Source organism: Pseudorca crassidens, chromosome 3 (assembly GCF_039906515.1).
Source record: "Pseudorca crassidens isolate mPseCra1 chromosome 3, mPseCra1.hap1, whole genome shotgun sequence".
Lineage (NCBI taxonomy): Eukaryota > Metazoa > Chordata > Mammalia > Artiodactyla > Delphinidae > Pseudorca > Pseudorca crassidens.
The window spans coordinates 91,536,265-91,558,962 of record NC_090298.1 but is presented as its reverse complement, the minus strand read 5'-3'; the positions used below and the strand labels follow the sequence as shown (position 1 = coordinate 91,558,962).

General features: G+C 41.0%; 1 protein-coding gene across 5 annotated transcripts in view; it reads right to left on the bottom strand.

The window, feature by feature from the left end:
- MCC (MCC regulator of WNT signaling pathway) overlaps positions 1–22,698 on the bottom strand; it is a 464,176-nt gene that overhangs the window by 198,166 nt on the left and 243,312 nt on the right. The window contains exon 1 of one of the 5 annotated variants that reach the window (XM_067731410.1): positions 11,173–11,191. The exons of the other annotated variants lie outside the window; for them this stretch is intronic. Within the exon in view, the coding sequence (XP_067587511.1) occupies positions 11,173–11,175 (3 nt within the window). The 5' untranslated portion in view covers positions 11,176–11,191. Of the gene's footprint in view, positions 1–11,172; positions 11,192–22,698 lie in introns of those variants that run through there. 5 annotated transcript variants of the gene reach the window in all.

The window sequence follows — 22,698 nt, the reverse complement described above, 5'->3', positions numbered from 1 at the left end:
TATCCAGGAGGATAAATAAAATTACTGAGGACCAACATAACTATCAAAAGTAATATAAAATAATGTACTCTTGCAACTTTTTCAGGGAAAAAGAAAAGGATACGAAGATCATTTATTCTGTTAAACATCGATTGAGAAACTACCAAGTACCCGGCTTTATACTGGCTTCCCAGAACACAGCAGTATGCAAATCAAATTCCTGCCCTATGACATTCCGATGGTGTGGGGAATGTAGGAGTAGAGGGGTAGGATGGGTGTTGCCATATTTCTCGGATGGCCCAAAAGGCCTTATTAACAAGGTGTCATTTGAGCAGGGACCCGAAAAAAGTGAGGAAGCAAATAATGGGGCTATCTGGCGAAAGTGTGCCCCTGAGAAGTAAGTTGTTGGCATGCTTAGAGGAACAGCAAGGCAACTGATGTGTCTGGGGCCAGGAGAATGCGAGGGAAATTGCAGACGGTGGTGGTGGGAGATGACCATACACCATAAAGTAGGACGATGAGGCCCACTTTTAGGACTTGGCAGCTTTTATACTGAGTGAGATAGAAAGAGGGTTTTGAACAGAGGAATAACATAAGTTGAGTCACATTTTAAAAGGATCACCCAGCTGCTGTGGTGAGAATACACTGTAAAAAGGCAAGGGCGGATACAGGGAGTCCAGTTACAGAAACAACAAACACAAAACAAAGAAAACTAGATGACGCAGGTGATAATGACTTGGCTTGTAGGTACCGTGATGAGTGAACAGATTCTAGGTAATTTATGAAGGTAGAGACAATCTGGTTTGGTGACAGATTGAGTGTGGGGTATGAGAAAGAAGTTCAAGGATTCTCCAGGGTTTGGGCCTAAGAGAATGGAGTTGATATTTCCATATGCAGAAAAGACTACAAAAAGTTCATGGAGCTGGGTTTCAGCCTGTTTAGTTGGAGATACCTGTTAGATATTCAAGTAAAGATGAGGAGGAGGCAGTTGAATATGGATCTGGAATTAGGAGAGAGCTTTGGGCTGTCGATATGGACTTGGCAGTCAGCATTTAGATGGCTGTTTCAGCCAAAAGACTGGATAAGACACCCTCACATGAGGAGCTGGGGAGGGATGGGAGGACCAGCAATGGAGACCACGAGGGGTAGCCAGTGTGTGTGTGGGAGAGCCCAGGACAGCATTGTCCTGGCCACATCTATCACAAGCGAACTAAAGGCCTATTTAAAGCTTCAGAAACCGGAAAAAACACTGGTATATACATAATGGTAACTAACAGCCACTAGAAATTACAATTATATCTTTCTAAGCATCTAATATTGTAAAATACTAGTGATTCTGACTAACACACAAACGGAAAAGTTGACTTGAAAAAAAGGATGAAAAATTCTCAGGTCAGCAAAACTGAGCCTTCTGAGGATTACGGGCCCAACACAACCATTTTCCGATGCCCTCTATACAGGTTTAGACACATACTCCAGGCAGATCTAAGTAGTAACCTACAGGACTACTTGGCAATTACTACATATGCTACATTTCTGTTCCACTGGAATTCTTCCCTCTGGCTAACGTGTAGGCAAAGGACGAAAGCAAACTGAAGTCTTCACACCCCCTCAGTGATTCTCAGTCCCCGGCTGAGAAGACATTAAACAGTGGATTCTAAAAACGGCCACTGGGTAGTTCAACTACCTAATCTTTTTTTCCTAATAAATTAGGGCAGCGATAGGATTTTTACAAACTGTTAATGGATTTTAAAACTTGCTTTCATCATTTCAACATATTTTCATTAAAAATTCAGTTTGAGGGGGGCACCTTCAAGATGGCAGAGGAGTAAGACGTGGAGATCACTATCCTCCCCACAAATACATCAAAACTACATGTACATGTGGAACAACTAGAGAACACCTACCGAACACTGGCAGAAGAACTCAGACTTCCGAAAAGGCAAGAAACTCCCCATGTACCCGGCCGTGTGGCTGACAGGGACGTGGTGCTCTGGCCAGGTGTCAGGCCTGAGCCCCTGAGGTGGGAGAGGCGAGTTCAGAACATTGGTCCACCAGAGACCTCCTGGCCCCATGTAATATCAAACGGCAAAAGGTCTCACAGAGATCTCCATCTCAATGCCAAGACTCAGCTCCACTCAATGACTAGCAAGCTACAGTGCTGGACACCCTAGGCCAAACAACTAGCAAGACAGGAACACAAAGCCACCCATTAGCAGACAGGCTGCCTAAAATCATAAGTTCACAGACACGCCAAAACACACCACCAGACGTTGTGCTGACAAGAAAAACAAGATCCAGCCTCATCCATCAGAACACACGCACCAGTCCCCTCCACCAGGAAGCCTACGCAACCCACTTAACCAACCTTACCCACTGGGGGCAGACACCAAAAACAATGGGAACTATGAACTTGCAGCCTGTAAAACGGAGACCCCAAACACAGTAAGTTAAGCAAAATGAGAAGACAGAAAAATACACAGCAGATGAAGGAGCAAGGTAAAAACTCACCAGACCAAACAAATGAAGAGGAAATAGGCAGTCTACCTGAAAAAGAATTCAGAGTTATGACAGTAAAGATGATCCAAAACCTTGGAAATAGAATGGAGAAAATACAAGAAACATTTAACAAGGACCTAGAAGAACTAAAGAGCAAACAAACCATGATGAATAACACAATAAATGAAATTTAAAACTCTCTAGAAGGAATTAATAGCAGAATAACAGGCAGAAGAATGGATAAGTGACCTGGAAGACAAAATAGTGAAAATAACTACTGCAGAGCAGAATAAAGAAAAAAGAATGAAAAGAATTGAGGACAGTCTCAGAGACCTCTGGGACAATATTAAACGCACCAACATTCGAATTATAGGGGTCCGAGAAGAAGAGGAAAAAGAGGGGACTGCAAAAATATTTGAAGAGATTATGGTTGAAAACTTCCCTAATATGGGTAAGGAACTACTGAATCAAGTCCAGGAAGTGCAGAAAGTCCCATATAGGATAAATCCAAGGAGAAACACGCCAAGACACATATTAATCAAACTATCAAAAACTAAACACAAAGAAAAAATATTAAAAGCAGCAAGGGAAAAGCAACAATTAACATACAAGGGAATCCCCATAAGGTTAACAGCTGATCAAGCTAGAAGGGAACGGCAGGACATATTTAAAGTGATGAGAGGGAAAACCCTACAACCAAAATTACTCTACCCAGTAAGGATCTCATTCAGATTCAAGAGAAAAATTAAAATATTTACAGACAAGCAAAAGCTAAAAGAATTGAGCACCACCAAACCAGCTCTACAACAAATGCTAAAGGAACTTCTCTAGGCAGGAAACACAAGAGAAGGAAAAGACTTACAATGACAAACCCAAAACAATTAAGAAAATGGTAACAGGAACATACATATCGATAACTACCTTAAACGTAAATGGATTAAATGCTCCAACCAAAAGACACAGACTGGCTGAAGGGATACAAAAACAAGACCCGTACATATGTTGTCTACAAGAGACCCACTTCAGACCTAGGGACACACACAGACTGAAAGTGATGGGATGGAAAAAGATATTCCATGCAAATGGAAATCAAAAGAAAGCTGGAGGAGCAATTCTCATATAAGACAAAATAGACTTTAAAGACTATTACAAGAGAAAAAGAAGGACACTACATAATGATCAAGGGATCGATCCAAGAAGAAGATATAACAATTGTAAATATTTATGCACCTCAGTACATAAGGCAAATACTAACAGCCATAAAAGGGGAAATTGACAGTAACACAATCATAGTAGGGGACTTTAACACCCCACTTTCACCAATGGACAGGTCATCCAAAATGAAAATAAATAAGGAAACACAAGTTTTAAATGATACATTAAACAAGATGGACTTAACTGATTTTTATAGGACATTCCATCCAAAAACAGTACATTACACTTTCTTCTCAAGTGCTCATGGAACATTCTCCAGGATAGATCATATCTTGGGTCACAAATCAAGCCTTGGTAAATTTAAGAAAACTGAAATCATATCAAGTATCTTTTCTGACCACAAAGCTATGAGACTAGATATCAATTGCAGGAAAAAATCTGTAAAAAATACAAACACACGGAGGCTAAACAGTACGTTACTAAATAACCAAGAGATCACAGAAGAAATCAAAGAGGAAGTCAAAAAATACCTAGAAACAAATGACAATGAAAACACCACGACCCAAAACCTATGGGATGCAGCAAAAGCAGTTCTAAGAGGGAAGTTTATAGTAATACAATCCTACCTCAAGAAACAAGAAACATCTCAAATAAACAACCTAACCTTACACCTAAAGCAATTAGAGAAAGAAGAACAAAAAAGCCCCAAAGTTAGCAGAAGGAAAGAAATCATAAAGATCAGATCAGAAATAAATGAAAAAGAAATGAAGGAAATGATAGCAAAGATGAATAAAACTAAAAGCTGGTTCTTTGAGAAGATAAACAAAATTGATAAGCCATTAGTCAGACTCATCAAGAAAAAAAGGGAGAAGACTCAAATCAGTAGAATTAGAAATGAAAATGGAGAAGTAACAACTGACACTGCAGAAATACAAAGGATCATGAGAGATTACAAGCAACTCAATGCCAATAAAATGGACAACCTGGAAGAAATAGACAAATTCTTAGAAAAGCACAACCTTCTGAGACTGAACCAGGAAGAAATAGAAAATATAAACAGACTAATCACAAGCACTGAAATTGAAACTGTGATTAAAACTCTTCCAACAAACAAAAACCCAGGACCAGATGTCATCACAGGCGAATTCTTTCGAACATTTAGAGAAGAACTAACACCTATCCTTCTCAATCTCTTCTAAAATACAGCAGAGGAAGGAACACTCACAAACTCATTCTACAAGGCCACCATCAACCTGATACCAAAACCAGACAAGGACGCCACAAAAAAAGAAAACTACAGGCCAACATCACTGATGAACATAGATGCAAAAATCCTCAACAAAATACTAGCAAACAGAATCCAACAGCACATTAAAAGGATCATACACTTTGATCAAGTGGAGTTTATCCCAGGAATGCAAGGATTCTTCAATATACGCAAAACAATGATACACCATATTAACAAACTGAAGGCGAAAACCTTATGATCATCTCAATAGATGCAGAAAAAGTTTTCGACAAAATTCAACACCCATTTATGATATAAACCCTCCAGAAAGTAGGCGTAGAGGGAACTAACCTCAACACAATAAAGGCCATATATGACAAACTCACAGCCAGCATCCTTCTCAATGGTGAAAAACTGAAACCATTTCAACTAAGATCAGGAACAAGACAAGGTTGCTCACTCTCGTCACTATTATTCAACATAGTTTTGGAAGTTTTAGCCACAGCAATCAGAGAACAAAAAGAAATAAAAGGAATCCAAATTGGAAAAGAAGAAGTAAAACTGTCACTGTTTGCAGATGACATGATACCATACATAGAGAATCCTAAAGATGCTACCAGAAAACTACTAGAGCTAATCAATGAATTTGGTAAAGTAGCAGGATACAAAATTAATGCACAGAAATCTCTGGCATTCCTATACACTAATGATGAGAAATCTGAAAGAGAAATTAAGGAAACACTCTCATTTACCACTGCAACAAAAAGAATAAAATACCTAGGAATAAACCTACTTAAGGAGACAAAAGACCTGTACGCAGAAAGCTATAAGACACTGATGAAAGAAATTAAAGATGATACAAACAAATGGAGAGATATACCATGCTCCTGGATTGGAAGAATCAACACTGTGAAAATGACTCTACTACCCAAAGCAATCTACAGATTCAATGCAATCCCTATCAAACTACCAATGGCATTTTTCACAGAACTAGAACAAAAAATTGCACAGTTTGTATGAAAATACAAAAGACCCCGAAGAGCCAAAGCAATCTTAAGAAAGAAAAACGGAGGTGGAGGAATCAGACTCGCTGACTTCAGACTCTACTACAAAGCTACAGTCAACAAGACAGTATGATACTGGCACAAATACAGAAATATAGATCAATGCAACAGGAAAGAAAGCCCTGAGATAAACCCACACACATATGGTCACCTTATCTTTGATAAAGGAGGTAAGAATTTACAATGGAGAAAAGACAACCTCTTCAATAAGTGGTGCTGGGAAAACTGGACAGCTACAAGTAAAAGAATGAAATTAGAACACTTACTAACACCATACACACAAAAAAACTCCAAATGGATTAAAGACCTAAATGTAAGGCCAGACACTATCAAACTCTTAGAGGAAAACATAGGCAGAACACTCCATGACATAAATCACAGCAAGATCCTTTTTGACCCACCTCCTAGAGAAATGGAAATAAAAACAAACAAATGGGACCTAATGAAACTTAAAAGCTTTTGCACAGCAAAGGAAACCATAAACAAGACAAAAAGACAACCCTCAGAATGGGAGAAAATATTTGCAAATGAAGCAACTGACAAAGGATTCATTTCCAAAACATACAAGCAGCTCATGCAGCTCAATATCAAAAAAACAAACAACCCAATCCAAAAATGGGCAGAAGATCTAAATAGACATTTCTCCAAAGAAGATATACAGATTGCCAACAAACACATGAAAGGATGCTCAGCATCACTAATCATTAGAGAAATGCAAATCAAAACTACAATGAGATATCATCTCACACCAGTCAGAATGGCCATCATCAAAAAATCTACAAACAGTGAATGCTGGATAGGGTGTGGAGAAAAGGGAACCCTCTTGGCACTGTTGGTGGGAATGTAAATTGATACAGCCACTATGGAGAAGAGTATGGAGGTTCCTTAAAAAACTAAAAATAGAACTACCATAGGACCCAGCAATCCCACTACTGGGCATAAACCCTGAGAAAACCATAATTCAATAGGAGTCATGTACCACAATGTTCATTGCAGCTCTATTTACAATAGTCAGGACATGGAAGCAACCTAAGTGTCCATCGACAGATGAATGGATAAAGAAAACGTGGCACATACATACAATGTAATCATACTCAGCCATAAAAAGAAACGAAATTGAGTAATTTGTAGTGAGGTGGATGGACCTAGAGTCTGTCATACAGAGTGAAGTAAGTCAGAAAGAGAAAGACAAATACCATATGCTAACACATATATATGGAATCTAAAAAAAAAAAAAGGTTCTGAAGAGCCTAGGGGCAGGACAGGAATAAAGATGCAGACATAGAGAATGGACATGAGGACACGGGGAGGGGGAAGGGTAAGCTGGGACGAAGTGAGAGTGTGGCATGGACATATATATACTACCAAATGTATAACAGATAGCTAGTGGGATGCAGTCGCATGGCACAGGGAGATCAGCTCGGTGCTTTGTGTCCACCTAGAGGGGTGGGATAGGGAGGGTGGGAGGGAGACACAAGAGGGAGGAGATATGGGGATTATGTATATGTACAGTTGATTCACTTTGTTATACAGCAGAAACTAACACACCATTGTAGAGCAATTATACTCCAATAATGATGTTAAAACAAAATTCAATTTGAAGACTCTCTTACGAGAGTTAATACATCAACATCCTTGAGATATGACTCTTGGGTAGTGCATTTCTAGACAACACAGAGGGAGATCTCACCTCTCATACATCAACAACACAGAAACCACTGCATTTTCAGAAACGAATCAATCTGATGTCATAAACGTTAATAAAAGGGCCCTAATCAAATTCTTATAGGCAACCGGGCCCATCTTACCATTCTTTCTAGCACAGTGAATTGAAAGCTACAGTAACTTGACATTTCTTCCTTTAGAGGGAGAATAAGGCATGCTGATTTTTTTCCAATTTAGCAAAGCTATGTCTCTGATCCAATAAGAATTAAAGATTTAGTCTATCCAAAGCAGAAAGAACATGCTAATGTAGCCTAACCTGGAAAAAGATCTACTCTTCCTCTTCTTTGGAAGCTTCAATTTAGTGTACTAATTTTCAGATCTAAATATGAATATTTAGTCCAACTAGGAAAAAGCCCTGGTGTCCATTTCCACATCGGTTATATGAACTTGGCCTTGCGACTGCACCTCCACATTGTGATAGCTCTAAAACGAAAACATACGGTTGCACTGATTTTGGGTCATATGACTACAGAGCACGGCAGAACAGCCCATTCTCCCTCTCTTTTTTGTTTTTAAATTGAAGTATAGTTGATTTTCAGTGTCTCAGGTGTACAGCAAAGTGATTCAGTTACACATATATATATTCTTTCAGATTCTTTTTCATTATAGGTTATTACAGGATACTGAATATAGTTCCCTGTGCTATACAGTAGGTCCCTGTTTATCTATTTTATAAATAGGAGTGTGTATCTGTTACCATTCTCTCTCACTTCTTCTTAGCATGCTCCTACGTACTCCCTATACCTTAACAAGAGTTTTCTGATCCTAAAGAGATGAGCCCAACAAACACTTTTCCCCAGCTACAGAAATTCCTTGGATTGCAGAATTTACATATTGCAGTCAAAATTTTTAAGTCTTCATTATGAAAAGCTAATCGTATTCTCCAAAATTCCTATCTAATTCCAGTAATGTTTCCTCAGGGTGAAAAAAAATTGAAAAGCTTGACCTTCAATCACTGGTGAAAATTACAGAGATTACATCCTTTTAAAAAAAAATTGGAGTATTAAGGTACCACCACATTTCCCTATCTCTGTGCTTCTCACTCCCTGCAAGTTTCTCCCCTTCCTTGTAAGTTTCCCAGCTTTAGAGATTCCCTAATGTCACATTTCCAACTCTAATTTAGGAGCTCAGTCTGTACTGCATTCTCGCATGTCACCAGTAAATACTATGCTCCCACCTAAAAACTATCTTAGGACATAAATCCTTCAAAAAAAGAATCATACTGCTTCAGTTTTGTAAAGCAGATATTCTTAACATGTTTCCTTAAAGTGAAGGAGGCCTGTTATTTGGCCAGATCACGACTGAGAACATTCGCATGACCACAGGATATGGGTGTTTCACCCCATATGAAACAGGATGTTTCACCCATTACTCATGGCTGTCGCCCATGTTGGCTTTGTTCCTACAGCCAAGGATGTTAGTATTCTTCCTCATTAATCCTTTCCCTCTCATACCATCTCCAAACTGGAATTTCCTCCTAGAAAGAAAAAGCTCACAAATTTTCTTGACAGCTATGAAAGCTACAAGTAATGTCTCTAAGATAATCATGATGACCGATTTCCCAGTATGTACGAAAGAAACCAGGAAAATACATATTGAACTTCGAGACAATATAGAACATCATGATTTTGTTGATACTAAGAGAGTTTTGTGAGTTGTGGTATTTATTTCAAGGGTATTTCACATGGCCAATGTTCCTTATAAACATCCAAATCATATGCTAATTACTTCAATTCTATCTATACCAATCCCTAGTTTTTATATGCCAACAATGACCCGACACTAAGTGAAGTTCTATAGGACCTATATAACTTTGAGCGTAACCTTCTGGTCTTATATTCGCTGTATAGTGGATTCATCAACTATGAAGTCCAATGACCTAGTTTATCACCTCTTCAAGCACAAAGACTGTACATTATTAACTAGCTTCCACCTTAACGGAAACTCAAAAATCACAAGGAAAACTAAAGTTTATCACTTCTAACATTGGATTTTCCAAACTCCAGAGAAAACAGAATCAACAAGTATGAACGCCTCATCCATGTACATTGAGGTAGGGAAATAACGTAACGGAAACTTTTTCACATTTGCATTAATCATTTCTGCTTAAGCTATTGAATACAGTATGACTGTATCCCATCTGTCAGTGCTGGAATACTAGGCCTCAGTGGGTGAATAAGGGGTTAATTAGTTGACTTTTGGAGTCAATTTTCCACAACTAGATGCCTACACACTAGCACACAACAGCAGCGGGCTATGTGAGCCTTCATGTCCACACCCATGCCCTGGTCTGCCAGCTTTTAGGTCGCCCCAAACGGTCCCTTTGCCTTCCTATGCCGGATTCACTTGCCTGAAAAGCTCCAAACGGGTGAGCCTGGAGAATCTGTCAGTTTATTTGGTAAGTTTTTCACATTAGCGTAAAATTCTGATTAATGCATAAATTATATACACATATATTCAATGTGTTAACGCTTCAAAAAACTTCTAATTCTAGTGAAAGGTATTTTGAAAAGTGATTAAAGCAAGAAAGGACCTGTTTGAACACTAAGAAGAATATAGGATTGCATATTAAGTATAATTAATCTAACATTTCTATGAGGCAGAACTTTTATACAGATCTTCAGAAAAACCCAGCCTCTTTCCTGTGGGCAGAGTGCCTCAGGGTTTGGAGCCAGACAGCCTGGGCTTCAAGCTAGGCTCTACCACTTACTGTGTGACCTGGGGCAGATTTCTTAATGTCTGTCTTCTCATCTATAAAATGGAGATCATTAAAAGTATCTACCCAGGGGCAAAACCGGGTTTGGAGGAGCTATTGCTTACAGAGCGGGGAGTCATTTGAAAAGACATATGATTAAGTGGGATTAAATGAGATATTATACATAAAGCATCCAACATGCAGTGAGTGCTCTGTGAACTTGACTATCACTAATATTAGTGAAACAAAATTTCACAAAAGAGCAAATGGTGTAAGCCCATTCACTTTATCTCAAACTATTAGAACAAAGGAAACAGGCTCCTTTGAAACAAACTGTTGGGGGTGGTGGGGGAGATGGAATATTTATTTACACAGCAAGTTGCCACCAGTTGAAATGTACAAAAATATGCATACTCGGGAGAGCACATGTTATCAAAAGGGTTTTTATGGTTTCCTATAAATACCTTAGATAACTAAACACAGACCCCAAATGCCTCTGGATGGCTCAGATTAGGGAGCACCTCATGTCGTGAATTTAAGAAGAGGTGACCAAAGTAATCACATTTACTGACTCCAAACACAAATATGAATGCAATGAAGTTTCCTTAACTTGCCAGATTCTCTGAAACCCCAGGTGTTAGAAGTCCTGTGTTATTCCAAGAGACAATCTCGTGACTGACAACAGAAACAAGACTGCGATTTCTCTGTGATCTGTCGTTCTGAGGTGATGCTAACTTGTGTGTGCGCGCGTGCGCACTTTCCCTCCTGAGTCTCTTCCCCATCCCCACTCAGGCCAGATGTTAAGACAGAAAGGCTGAAGCATTTACCATTAAATCAACATTTCTGGGCTTCCCTGGTGGCGCAGTGGTTGAGAGTCCGCCTGCCGATGCAGGGGACACGGGTTCGTGCCCCTGTCCGGAAGGACCCCACATGCTGCGGAGCGGCTGGAGCCCTGGCCGCTGAGCCTGCGCGTCCAGAGCCTGTGCTCCGCAACGGGAGAGGCCACAACAGTGAGAGGCCGGCGGCGTATGGCAAAAAAAAAAAAAAAAGATCCGTGAAACTGAAAGAAAAATAGGCACTCAGTATTTGTCGACTAACTGAACTTAGTGGTGCTGACCTACTTTCAGGAACATTGTGATAGTTCATGAAAATGAAATTGCCTCATCATTACATTTATGACTGAAGACATTTTAACACATAAAGAAACCTCTTATACAAATACTGCCATACTACTGAAAATTACTTTTAAATAAAGTTGCTTACTATGATCCAGTCACTTTCAACATTTAGCACATATCAGATGAATGACTGACGCTCACTCAAGTTACTAGAAGTCTGAAATCTCAGATAAATGAATAATGTACTTGATTAAAATCAAGTGTTATGATGCTGCCAAGAAGAGGAGGCCTCCGAGAGCAACACTTCGATAATAAAATGCAATTAGCTTACCAGCTTCTTCCTTGTGAAACGTGTCCGCAAGCAGCGACTGCATCAGATCAGGGCAGAGGGACATGCTATAGGCCCGTATGATGCTTGAGGATGCGAGGGCAGGTCCCCCTTGACAGGCTTTCTACGAAACCAAAATCCCTGAAGAAAAGGGATGTACCCCTAGTTTTCAGTTTTCCTTCCAAAAGACGGAAAAATAGAAAGCTGCCCTGAGGACAGATATTATATATAGAAAACAAGCAGAGTTAAAATTGGACTCTTCTTCCTGCCCATCTCCTCAAGGAAACGCACAGCCCCACCCAGCCTTGTACATAATACTATACTTCTTCACGGATCCCGGATATGCAGCCTACAAGTAAAACATAAGCTGCTGAAAAGCAGCAACAGGTTCCTCGCTGAATGACAAACTCTTAGGTTCTAGCAATTCAGCACAAAGATACATGCAAGAGATACGAATGTCATCTTCAAGGGGAAAAAAACGAGGGCCCCATCCTTAGGACCCGTAGTCCCCTCCACGGATCGAGGTGGTAACTTCCAGCTGTGTGTTATTACCAACAATACTCCTAAAACGCTGCCTCCTTGGTTCTGCTTCTCCTAGGCTGGGCCGAATGGATTTTCTGTAATTATTTAGGGGTGAGATGACTTGGCTCTCGGAGCTGCACAAAACTGTTCAATTGTTCCACAATAAAAATAGGGTCCATTTTTTAAAAAAATCAATTCTGGGAACAACACAAAACTCTCCTCATCCTCTTCTTTTCACTTCACATTTTGGGTTCTTCAAAAGTATGATTTCAGTATACATAAGAAATGAATCAAAGAGGAATTTTCCTCTAAATAAAAACACTGGCTTCCTTTTTAACTTAGATTCCAATAACCAAACACATACATATACCATGCTATTTCCCCAAAGGAATTCCCAAGTAAACTTAAATCTGATTCAGCTTGCAAGTGGATTCATTTCTTCAACCCATTCAATATGAGAAAAATACACGATCGTCTGAGAAAAAGTATATTTAAATGGAATTTAGTACATGAGAATTAAGAAGACCCAATAATACTTAGAGGAACTGGGTGCGGGGAGTACAATAAAATGGTGGACGTGGATTTCACTGTCTTGGTATTTGAGAGCAGACTGCCTGGGAAACTCTCCTGGTCCACGTCTTTTCCATAACAGAACTACCCAAGGAGATTTAGTGCTTGGAGAAGCACATCTTCACTTATGGTGCAAAGAAGTTTCTCTGGGCATGAAATCTTCTGCAGAAAACCACTGTGATGAAAAGACTTTCAGACTTCCATTCCCCCAGGAAACAAAACAGTTTAGAAAGGACATCTTTTACTTCAACTTTATAGCAAGCTCGACGGCTCCAACTTTGCAGAAGCAGAAAGAACTAGAATCTGAACATTCTGTTCACTTTACCTAATTTTAGTAACCGTAAGACTTTGGCAGGGTCTGCCAGACTGTTTAGGAGTCCAGGAGACGAAGGCAGCATTAGTGGGGCTCCTACTACCATGTCCTTGGTATCCTGACCTGCGTAGGCTGGTCTTCCCCATGTTCATGGCAGACCCTTGAGTGCCCCCATAGGGGAATCCTATGATAGGGCATGATGCTGGCGGCAATACCCCCTTTTCAAGCTTCTCTGGCCCACACGACTAAGCCATGCTCCCAAGAGGGCGCGAGATGGCAGCCTGTAGGTGCAGGATACTTGACCTTGGGTTTGAAACGACATTGCGTCATTTATTGCACAAACCAAGAAGGACACCAATAATCTGGAATGCAAATATCAACCAATCCCAGAGCTGCTGGTTAGCAGACGGGCTTACAGGCTTGTAGGCCCCCAGGGAGGCAGTGTAGTGGTTAGGAGCACAGGCTCTGGAACCAGACTCCCATGCTTCAATTTTAGCTGTGATGCTACATAGCCCTGTGACTTTGGAGAAGTCACTTAATTTTTCTGTCTCTGCTTCCTCATCTGAAAAATAGGGATAATTACGTCTAAGGTGTTGAGGAGTGAAGGGTTCGTTATGTTAATGAATTATCAAGAGCTTAGGATGCTGAGTGCCATATAGTGTTTGTCTTCATTATTAGTGTTACCAGCTATAAATATTACAATTGCCCAAGCGAGGCACTCTCAGCACCAGCAATAGCACATTGAGCTCCAGCCCCAAGTTTCGGGCAGGGCAGATGAAGAGCCACGTAACACTCAGAGAAGAGAACCAAGTGGTATATGTGGTATATGCCTTCAGGGAATAAGTCTTCACCTATACAATTCACTAAGTATCTGGCTTCTTAACAGTAACCAAAGAATACAGTTTACATGTAAGTTAAATATTTAATTGGTATAAATATACTACTCAGCTCACTGAGGCAAAAATGTGAACATTTTATTTCTGCTTTATAATGAGTACGATTTTGGCCACCATGTTTAAAGCTAACACCACAGAAATGTTTGAGTTTCATACCTCAAAAATACTTTAATAAAATTTAGCTATTTTCCTTGACATCAATGAGTACCACAAGGTGGGTAAGTAAACAGGCAGAATCCAAGAAAAGCAGCTGCTTCTACCGGTCATTTATCTTCACGTTCTTAAAATATTTTTAATGGAGAAACCCAGTTAAAAAAAATTGCAAACGAGGAAAACTGGTGCCTCCAGATTTAGGAGGTCATAATATTACCTAATCTTATTTCTGCTAAGGAGAATCCAAGTAAAGTTCGAATCTACAAAAGAGTCATTTACATTAAAATGATAGCTGTTCACTAAGGAAGCCGGTAAGGGGGGAAACACAGAAGCTTCCGGGTTAAAACAAGTAAGTGAATAAGAATCAGTTGTATTTTAGAGAAAGCACAGACACACACATTGGCTACAAGAGAGATAGAAGGTGTCTGAAAAATAAAATGGGGCTTCCTCATTGATCAGTCTCAGCTCTACTGTAATTTCTGACTGATTCAGAAACTTCCAAGGCTCTCAAAGCCAAGACAGGCAGGAGGTTTGATGTGTGTTGGCTGGATGCAAAATACTGCTGGAGATTTAATTTCTTCTAAGGCAAGAGCAGTGAAAAACAATCAGGGTCATCTCATGCTTGAAGGGTCAGAACTGAATTATTTTTCAACAACTGCAGAAAAATAATTTCCATGAATTGAGTACGATGAAAGGGGGTAGGTATAAACTAAAGGAGGCATTCAGAGGTGAAGAAGGAAGTGTGTTTTGTGGATTTTCCCTCCTTTAACAATAATGGAGAGTTCAAATATTTCTGGCTGTTAGACCAGCATCAGACAGACATCAAGAATGCAGCTGTATTTGGCTTCCCACATGGCATAAGCAGCAGTCACAGTAATATACACTCAACTTCACAGTTACTTAAATTTAAAAAGTAGGCAACGCAAGAATTACAAAGCTTTGGGGGTGGGGACACCTGGGTAGTTTAGAATATAAAACGTAGTAAAACATCAATTTACCTTTCAATGCCTATCACTGCCAACTGATGTAGACATTCTTAAATCAGGCTGAGGAGATTTTGGCACTTTTAGAAATGGCAGTAACATTTGGGGGAGAAAACTTTGTTTTGTAAACAAAGCAATTATATCTGATATAACTGAAAACTGGGGGATGAAGAGAAAAAAAAGCCACTTACGCAATCACTTTCCACAACTTATTATTGGCATTTTATATATTTCATTCCAGTCTTTTTTTTCCCCCCCTATTTCCTACCGTGGCAGTTAAACATAACACACGGAAAAACCCAGTTCAGCATTACATTCTCTCTTCTTAAAAAACTCTTCACTAAAGCTGTTGAAACAGAAACAACCTGGTCACTTAATCGAAACCAAATTTTGCTCACAGATTTCTCACCACCTTAAGGTTTTGTGGTGGTAGTTGTTTGTTTGTTTTTAATTCAAAAACAAAGGCTGTTAATGCTAAGACTTCAAAAGTATAGACAAAGCCAGGAGATTAGAAAAAATTGTCAACACATTCAGGAATTCCGGGGATTAGCCAGTGTTTGCCCTCCCAATGGGGTGTGGTGAGGACAGGATCCAGTCCTTACCAGGGTTTGACTCAGTCTCAAGGTGATGCAATGTGGCAGCAGGAAACGACTCAGGGTCTCAAATTTATAACAAAATTGTAGTTTCAATTTTTGTTAAACTGTTGTTTAGAACTTAAAACATATTTTCAAGGGAAATAGTACAAGAAAGGGGCTGGGGCGTATTTCTGCAAAATCTATTTAATCCTTGTAGTTTCAAACAAAGTTCTCAAAGATACGGTAACTGTGACAATTCACTGAAGTATGGAAAGAATATTCATCTATCTGTTTATTTCTCACCTGGTCCTTTAATGCCTACTTTGTGCTTTATAAGGTACAGAATATTAATACAGGAGGGAAAGTATTTAATTTCTAAATATACAGAAATTGGCTATACAAGCTGTAAAAACTCAAACTACTTATTTGTTAGAGAAGTTTGGAGACCATTAGTTTTAAACAGTAACACCAGCATTACTCTTGTTTGCTACCATATTGATAACAAGATTTTTTTATAAAAATATGTCTCCTGTTTCAGGTGGGGCAGCCCCAGGAATATATCTGTCATTGGAACATCCCATGACACTGTGGGTCTCTTTCAGAAATAAATTGAGTAATGGGAGTTTGGAATCCCAGAAGAGGGGTTCTGAGCAGAAGCAGGGCTACTTCATTTCTCCAGGGGGACTTTCATGAAGCAGTGGTTCTTAATCTCCTTCAGTTCAGCCCCCTCTTAATCTGACAAGTGGAATGGACCTTCTGCTTACACATGTTCAGGGGTTTGATTGATGTACTTGTTGAAACCACTCATGGATTCCTGGGACCATGATCCCAGGAAGCAGTACATGGCCTCAGCCACAACTAGACAGGATCTCAGTTGTCAAGTCCGGATGGGGACTTAAGGTCCAATAATACATCCAAGTGCAGCTCATTTGTGGCAAATCCTCCACTGGGAAATGGCTTGTGTGGATAGAGCCTCAATCTGGGATGCTCATCTTAGTCAACCACGGTGTATACACTCATTTGTCACACACACATTTCTCATTTGTCAGATTTCCCATGGCGAGCTGCCAACTCTTCTCTGGGTGAAATCCAAACATGGAAGACAGAGTTCTGGTTCTGTGCCAGGTGCTACCAGTTTTTGATCATTACCTGGTCTCCTATTTCCAACTCAGTTTAGGTGATTGATTCTCCACATGGAGCCCACGTTGAGCTTTAAGATACAAATCCCATCAGGTCATCCATTATATTGTTTGTATCCTCCAATGGCTCCTCTCTGCCTACTTTAAAAAGTCCAAACCCTGCTCCTTTCTGGTTTCCTGTTCTGCAAATTTAATCTTTCTCAAGTGACTGTACTTTCCATGTATGATGCAGAGAGTGGTGAGGAGCTGTTGTTACTGCCCATCCTGTTCCTTTTGGGGAAAACTTTCCCTTCTGTGTGGTTGCCAGAGGGCTGCTGCCTGAGCAAGGACAGTCATGATACCCACTCCCCATAGGGGCTGGTCTGGGGTCCGAACTGACCCAAGTGAACCTTCCCTGAGCTCAACATGCACGAGCACAATGAACAGAAGTGCAGAGAGTCAGGTGTGAATCTAACAGCTGGGTCTCAGGATCTAGCCAAGGTCACTCATAGACTTACAAGTTATATGAGTTAATTTTGTTTTTGTTGTTTTAAGCTAACTTGGGATAGGTCCTCAACTTGCAACTGAAATAAACCTAGAATTCAGACCGTACTGAACTGACCCTCCTATGACAGATGCACCATCTGTTTATAAGGCTATAGGAGTAAATATGTCTGGATCGTTCAACAAAATGGGACGTAAGGACATCACACAGTCCATGATTCCCATGTTCTAGTTTATAAAGCTTCACTGAACGTCCTTCCTCTAATACGGCTTGTTTTATAGTTCAGTGGGACTTTTTACAGTGAGCGTAGTTTCAATGGAAATGGCCCGGATAACACATTTCCCTCCCGTAGAAAGCTGAATGCTAACTGAAACAGAGTTTCTAGTCCTCTAACCTGTACTTCACTCAGAGCAAACCGGGCCATCTCATGAGCACGTGGGTGTGTGCGCTACAGCCAACAAGCATCTGTTCTCCGGGAGCCACAGCCTCGGGACCAGAAGAGCTGAGAACCGGAGCAGTCCCCCAGGCTACACTTTACATGCAAGCAACGACATTTCATGGGGACTTCAGTTACCATGTGGTTGTGGGTCTCCAGGTCTAGATGAAAGACCATGGAGGGAGAGGCGTGTGGCTTTTACAGCCGTCCTCCCCTTAGCTGGCTGCATTTGCGCCGGGAGTCACAGAATGCGGACCTATAAGGCACTGCAGAGACCAGGCCCTCATGCACAAATAAGGAACTGGGTCCTAGAGGGGGAATAATTCAACTCAGAGCACCGCAGAGTCAGGTGGGAGGAGACTCCAGTCCCCGACCCACAAGGGACGTGCTCGTGGGGACAGCCAGCTGCCTCTAGAACACAAGTGCCAACGTGCTGCCATGGGCTTTGCTTGCCCTATAAATCTGCTGGATCAGAGACTGAGTAACATCGGCAGATCATTTAGAAATTATGTAGGAATATCTTGAATTTCATAATAATAATAGGGTTTAAGTTACATGACATATTGATATAACACTGTATAGAAACTCAGCTAACTTCCAGCCTTTTCTCTGGAGCACGATAACGGGCCGCTGGTTACATGTAGCAGAATGACTATACACTACTCACCCTACTCATCTCTTCTGTGCAAAGCCATCCAGATGATGGCAAAGTCCACCCCGCCCCCGCCCCCAAAAAAGACCTAAAGAGAAAGGTGAGGGCAAGAAATAGGAGGGAAGACAGCAGAGGAGTCATTACAACAAATTTGGGAAGACGAAGCAGAGCGATCTCTGAGCTAACTTCCCCACTCTGCTGTAGCCTCTGAAGAACCTGCAGAGGGGGTACTGAGAACAAACTGCTCTCACGAAACTCCAAAGAGGCGCAGGCCTGCAGACACCGTGTACCGCGGAGGACAGGAGTGAGACGTGAGACTAGAAGTGAAGGGACCGTTTGAAAGTTTATCTAGACAGAGACTGGACCCCACGTCTCAACCTTAACCCTTCACAGCTCTAGGACTGTGTCTTCTAACCTTGACCTTCTTCCCTCAACAACAGAGAACCCCGGGCAAAGTCGGGTATGAGGACTGCAGACCTCAGGCACTATGGGCAACACAAGTGAGGCTTGGATTGGGGGGGGGGGAAGGGGGTATTTTTAAAATTATGCATTCTGAGCTCTGGGATTCAACTGCTGTTTTCCTTTCCCGAAGTTTTGTTTCTTCAAATGTAAGAAGCAGACACCCTTAAAGAAGGAAGTTAGAGAAATCTTCTCTGGAAAAACTAAGAAAAAAATCTCCAGTTACTGTATAGACATTCAAGTTGGCCAAATAATTGGCTCCAAAGCCCACCTGTTGGCTAGTGTACCCTGCTCCACAGAGCTTCCAATTAGCTTCTTCACATTTTTAAGTAGGAGCAGAGGACCAAGAGCACCATACATACATTTCAGGAACTACTCCAACAGAAGACAGACCAAATCAAATAATACAGTGTAAAGGGAAAACTCTCCCTCATAAACCACACTTCATTTCTTCCATGACCTCTCACCCCTTACCAGGAGTAACCTAACACCCCCCACCACAGCCATCTTTGGCAAGTAGACCAATATGCATTGTATACCTGGATTCATTCACAATATTCTGAGTATCAACAAGGCATCAAAAAATTCTTTCAGGATATCATCTGACTTCCTGTGTGTTAGGAGGCAGCTAGGCTAAACTTGGGGAAGAGGCCTTCTGTGGTATGTCACAAGGCGTCCATTCTGGCTTACTCAACACTCATGCAAATTATTGATAAGTATGTCAATGGCATGGTTCTCGAACTTCTAGATGACACCACTCTAGGAAGGACAGCCAACATATATGCTGACAGAACAAGGATCCTTCCCAAACCAAATTTTAAATGACAGGCAGAGTAAAGGACAAAATTGACTGAATCAAAAATTGTCTTACATTCATGTTTTTAGAGAGTTATACAAATAGAGGGAGATATGAATTACTAAGAATTATTAATAAATTGAGAACAAATATAGACAAATGGGACCTAATTAAACTTAAAAGCTTTTGCACAGCAAAGGAAAAGACAACTCAGAATGGGAGAAAATATTTGCAAACGAAGCGACCAACATGGAATTAATCTCCAAAATATATAAACAGTTCATGAAGCTCAATATCAAAAAAACTAACAGCCCAATCAAAAAATGGGCAGAAGCTCTAAATAGACATTTCTCCAAAGAAGACATACAGATAGCCAAGAGGCATATGAAAAGATGCTCAACATTACTATTAGAGAAATGCAAATCAAAACTACAATGAGGTATCACCTCACACCGATCAGAATGACCATCATCAAGAAAACCTACGGACAATAAATGCTGGAGAGGGTGTAGAGAAAAGGGAACCCTCCTACACTGTTGGTGGGAATTTAATTGGTACAACCATTATGGAGAACAGTATGGAGGTTCCTTAAAAAACTAAAAGCAGAGCTACCATATGATCCAGTAACTCTACTTCTGGGCACATATCCAGAGAAAACAGTCATTTGAAAAGATACATGCACCCCCAATGTTCACTGCAGCATTAGCCAGGACATGGAAGCAACCTAAATGTCCACTGACAGAGGAATGGATAAAGAAGATGTGATACATATATACAATGGAATATTACTCAGCCATAAAAAAGAATGAAATAATGCCATTTGCAGCAACACGGGTGGACCTAGAGATTGCCATTCTGAGTGAAGTAAGTCAGTCAGAGAAAGACAAATACATGATATCACTTATATGTGGAATCTAAAAAAACGGTACAAAAAAACTTATTTACAAAACAGAAATAGTCACAGATGTAAAAAAAACAAACTTATGGTTACCAGGGGGAAAGGCGGGGGGGTGGGGGTGGGAGGAGGGATAAATTGGGAGATTGGGAATGACATACACACACTACTATACATAAAATAGACAACTAATAAGGATCTACTGGAGAGCACAGGGAACTCTACTTGATACTCTGCAATAACCTATATGGGAAAAGAATCTAAAAGGGAGTGGACAGGTGTATGTGTATAACTGATTCACTTTGCTGTATAGCAGAAACTAACACAACATTGTAAATCAACTATACTCCAATTTTAAAAAAAAGAAATTAAAAACAGAAAAACATGACCTCAGGAATCTGCTTCCTACACATTCAGCGACTCTTCTATAAAACGGTTCCCCAAAGACTAACACCATGTTGGACGGCAGCAGGAGAAGATGAATGCTGGGGCGCTGAGGGCCTTCTGTGCACTGGCGCCCCACGGCTGGACCTGGCTGAGATAGCTCACAGACACCACGCTTCAAGAGGGCGCTGGAGGCTTCCCTGGTGGCGCAGTGGTTGGGAGTCCGCCTGCTGATGCAGGGGACACGGGTTCGTGCCCGGTCCGGGAAGATCCCACATGCCGCAGAGCGGCTGGGCCCGTGAGCCATGGCCGCTGAGCCTGCGCATCCGGAGCCTGTGCTCCGCAACGGGAGAGGCCACAACAGTGAGAGGCCCGCGTGCCGCAAAAAAAAAAGAGGGCGCTGGGCAGGGCAGCACGTGACAGACAAGCGCCACCAGACTGGCACAGGTTAAGACTGCACAGGCTGAGGAAGTGTGCGCTTCCCACGGAGGGGCTTGAGAAAGCGTTCTCTCCAATCTCACCAAGAGGAACAGAAAACTGTGCCATGGGAAACTGAGGAGGTGAAGCTGTGACTTCACAAAAACCAGTAACAAGAGTCAGACAGGACCAAGAGACGTGAACACGCACCCAGCTACAGGAATCGGTGGTAGAGGGTGTTCCCACTCCCCATTCAGACTAGGATCAGCAAATAAATCCAGTTCACAGTGCGATGCCACGTGGGAAAACTCTTCTGTTTCTAGTCAGTTATTCATTTTACAAATTTAAGCCAAAACATCCAGTCAGGTAGTCTACTGAATTCTGAAAATAACAACATGCCTTCTGTATCCCTCATCTTGCAATCGATACATTCCAGAAGCCCAGGTCTAAAAATGGCTGTCTAACCATGATTTCCTTTTTCTTTCTTTTTTTAATGGGATGGTATCAAGTACTGGCATGATCTAGAATTTTACTGCAGTTACAACAGCCCATTTCCGTTAAGGAATCATCAGCCCATATAAAAGGTCAAGAAAATGCTATTGTATTAAAAGAAACAATTATTAACTCACATGGCCACAAAGCTGTGACAGATACAGAATAACCATGAGTACCAACTTCCAGCCTGGCACCCAAGGCCCTGCAGTGGGGCTCCTGGAAGCCCAGTTCTCAGGGCTGTCCCTCCTTCGCCTCATATGGCAGCCAAGAGACCCCACATCCACCATTTCTCTATCTCCTTTCCTTGCTTCAGGCTCTCCCACCCATTCAACACCCAGGTCGACCCACATGTGAGTTCTCTACACGATGCTTTGCAGTGGGTTAGAACACTAAATACCCGGCAATGGTGAGCACGTACCAGGATCCCCGTCTACTGTGCAAGCAAAGTAAACATATAAAAATCTGGTTAAGATGTTTCTTTGGGTAGTATATATGGAAATACTGAAATTATCTAAATAATTGATTGACACATCTGGCTTATCTAATAAACAAATATCCAAATGGGAACATGCCTCTGTGACTCCCAAATTATGTATGTAATGTGATTATGATTGTTGGCCTCAGTTGCTGATACACTTCTAACAACACATGGAATGATCATCTATGTTTCCATGAACTATAAACAAAATAAATACCCACAGATAAGTGATCTACAAGTAGACTTAAATACTAAAGCCT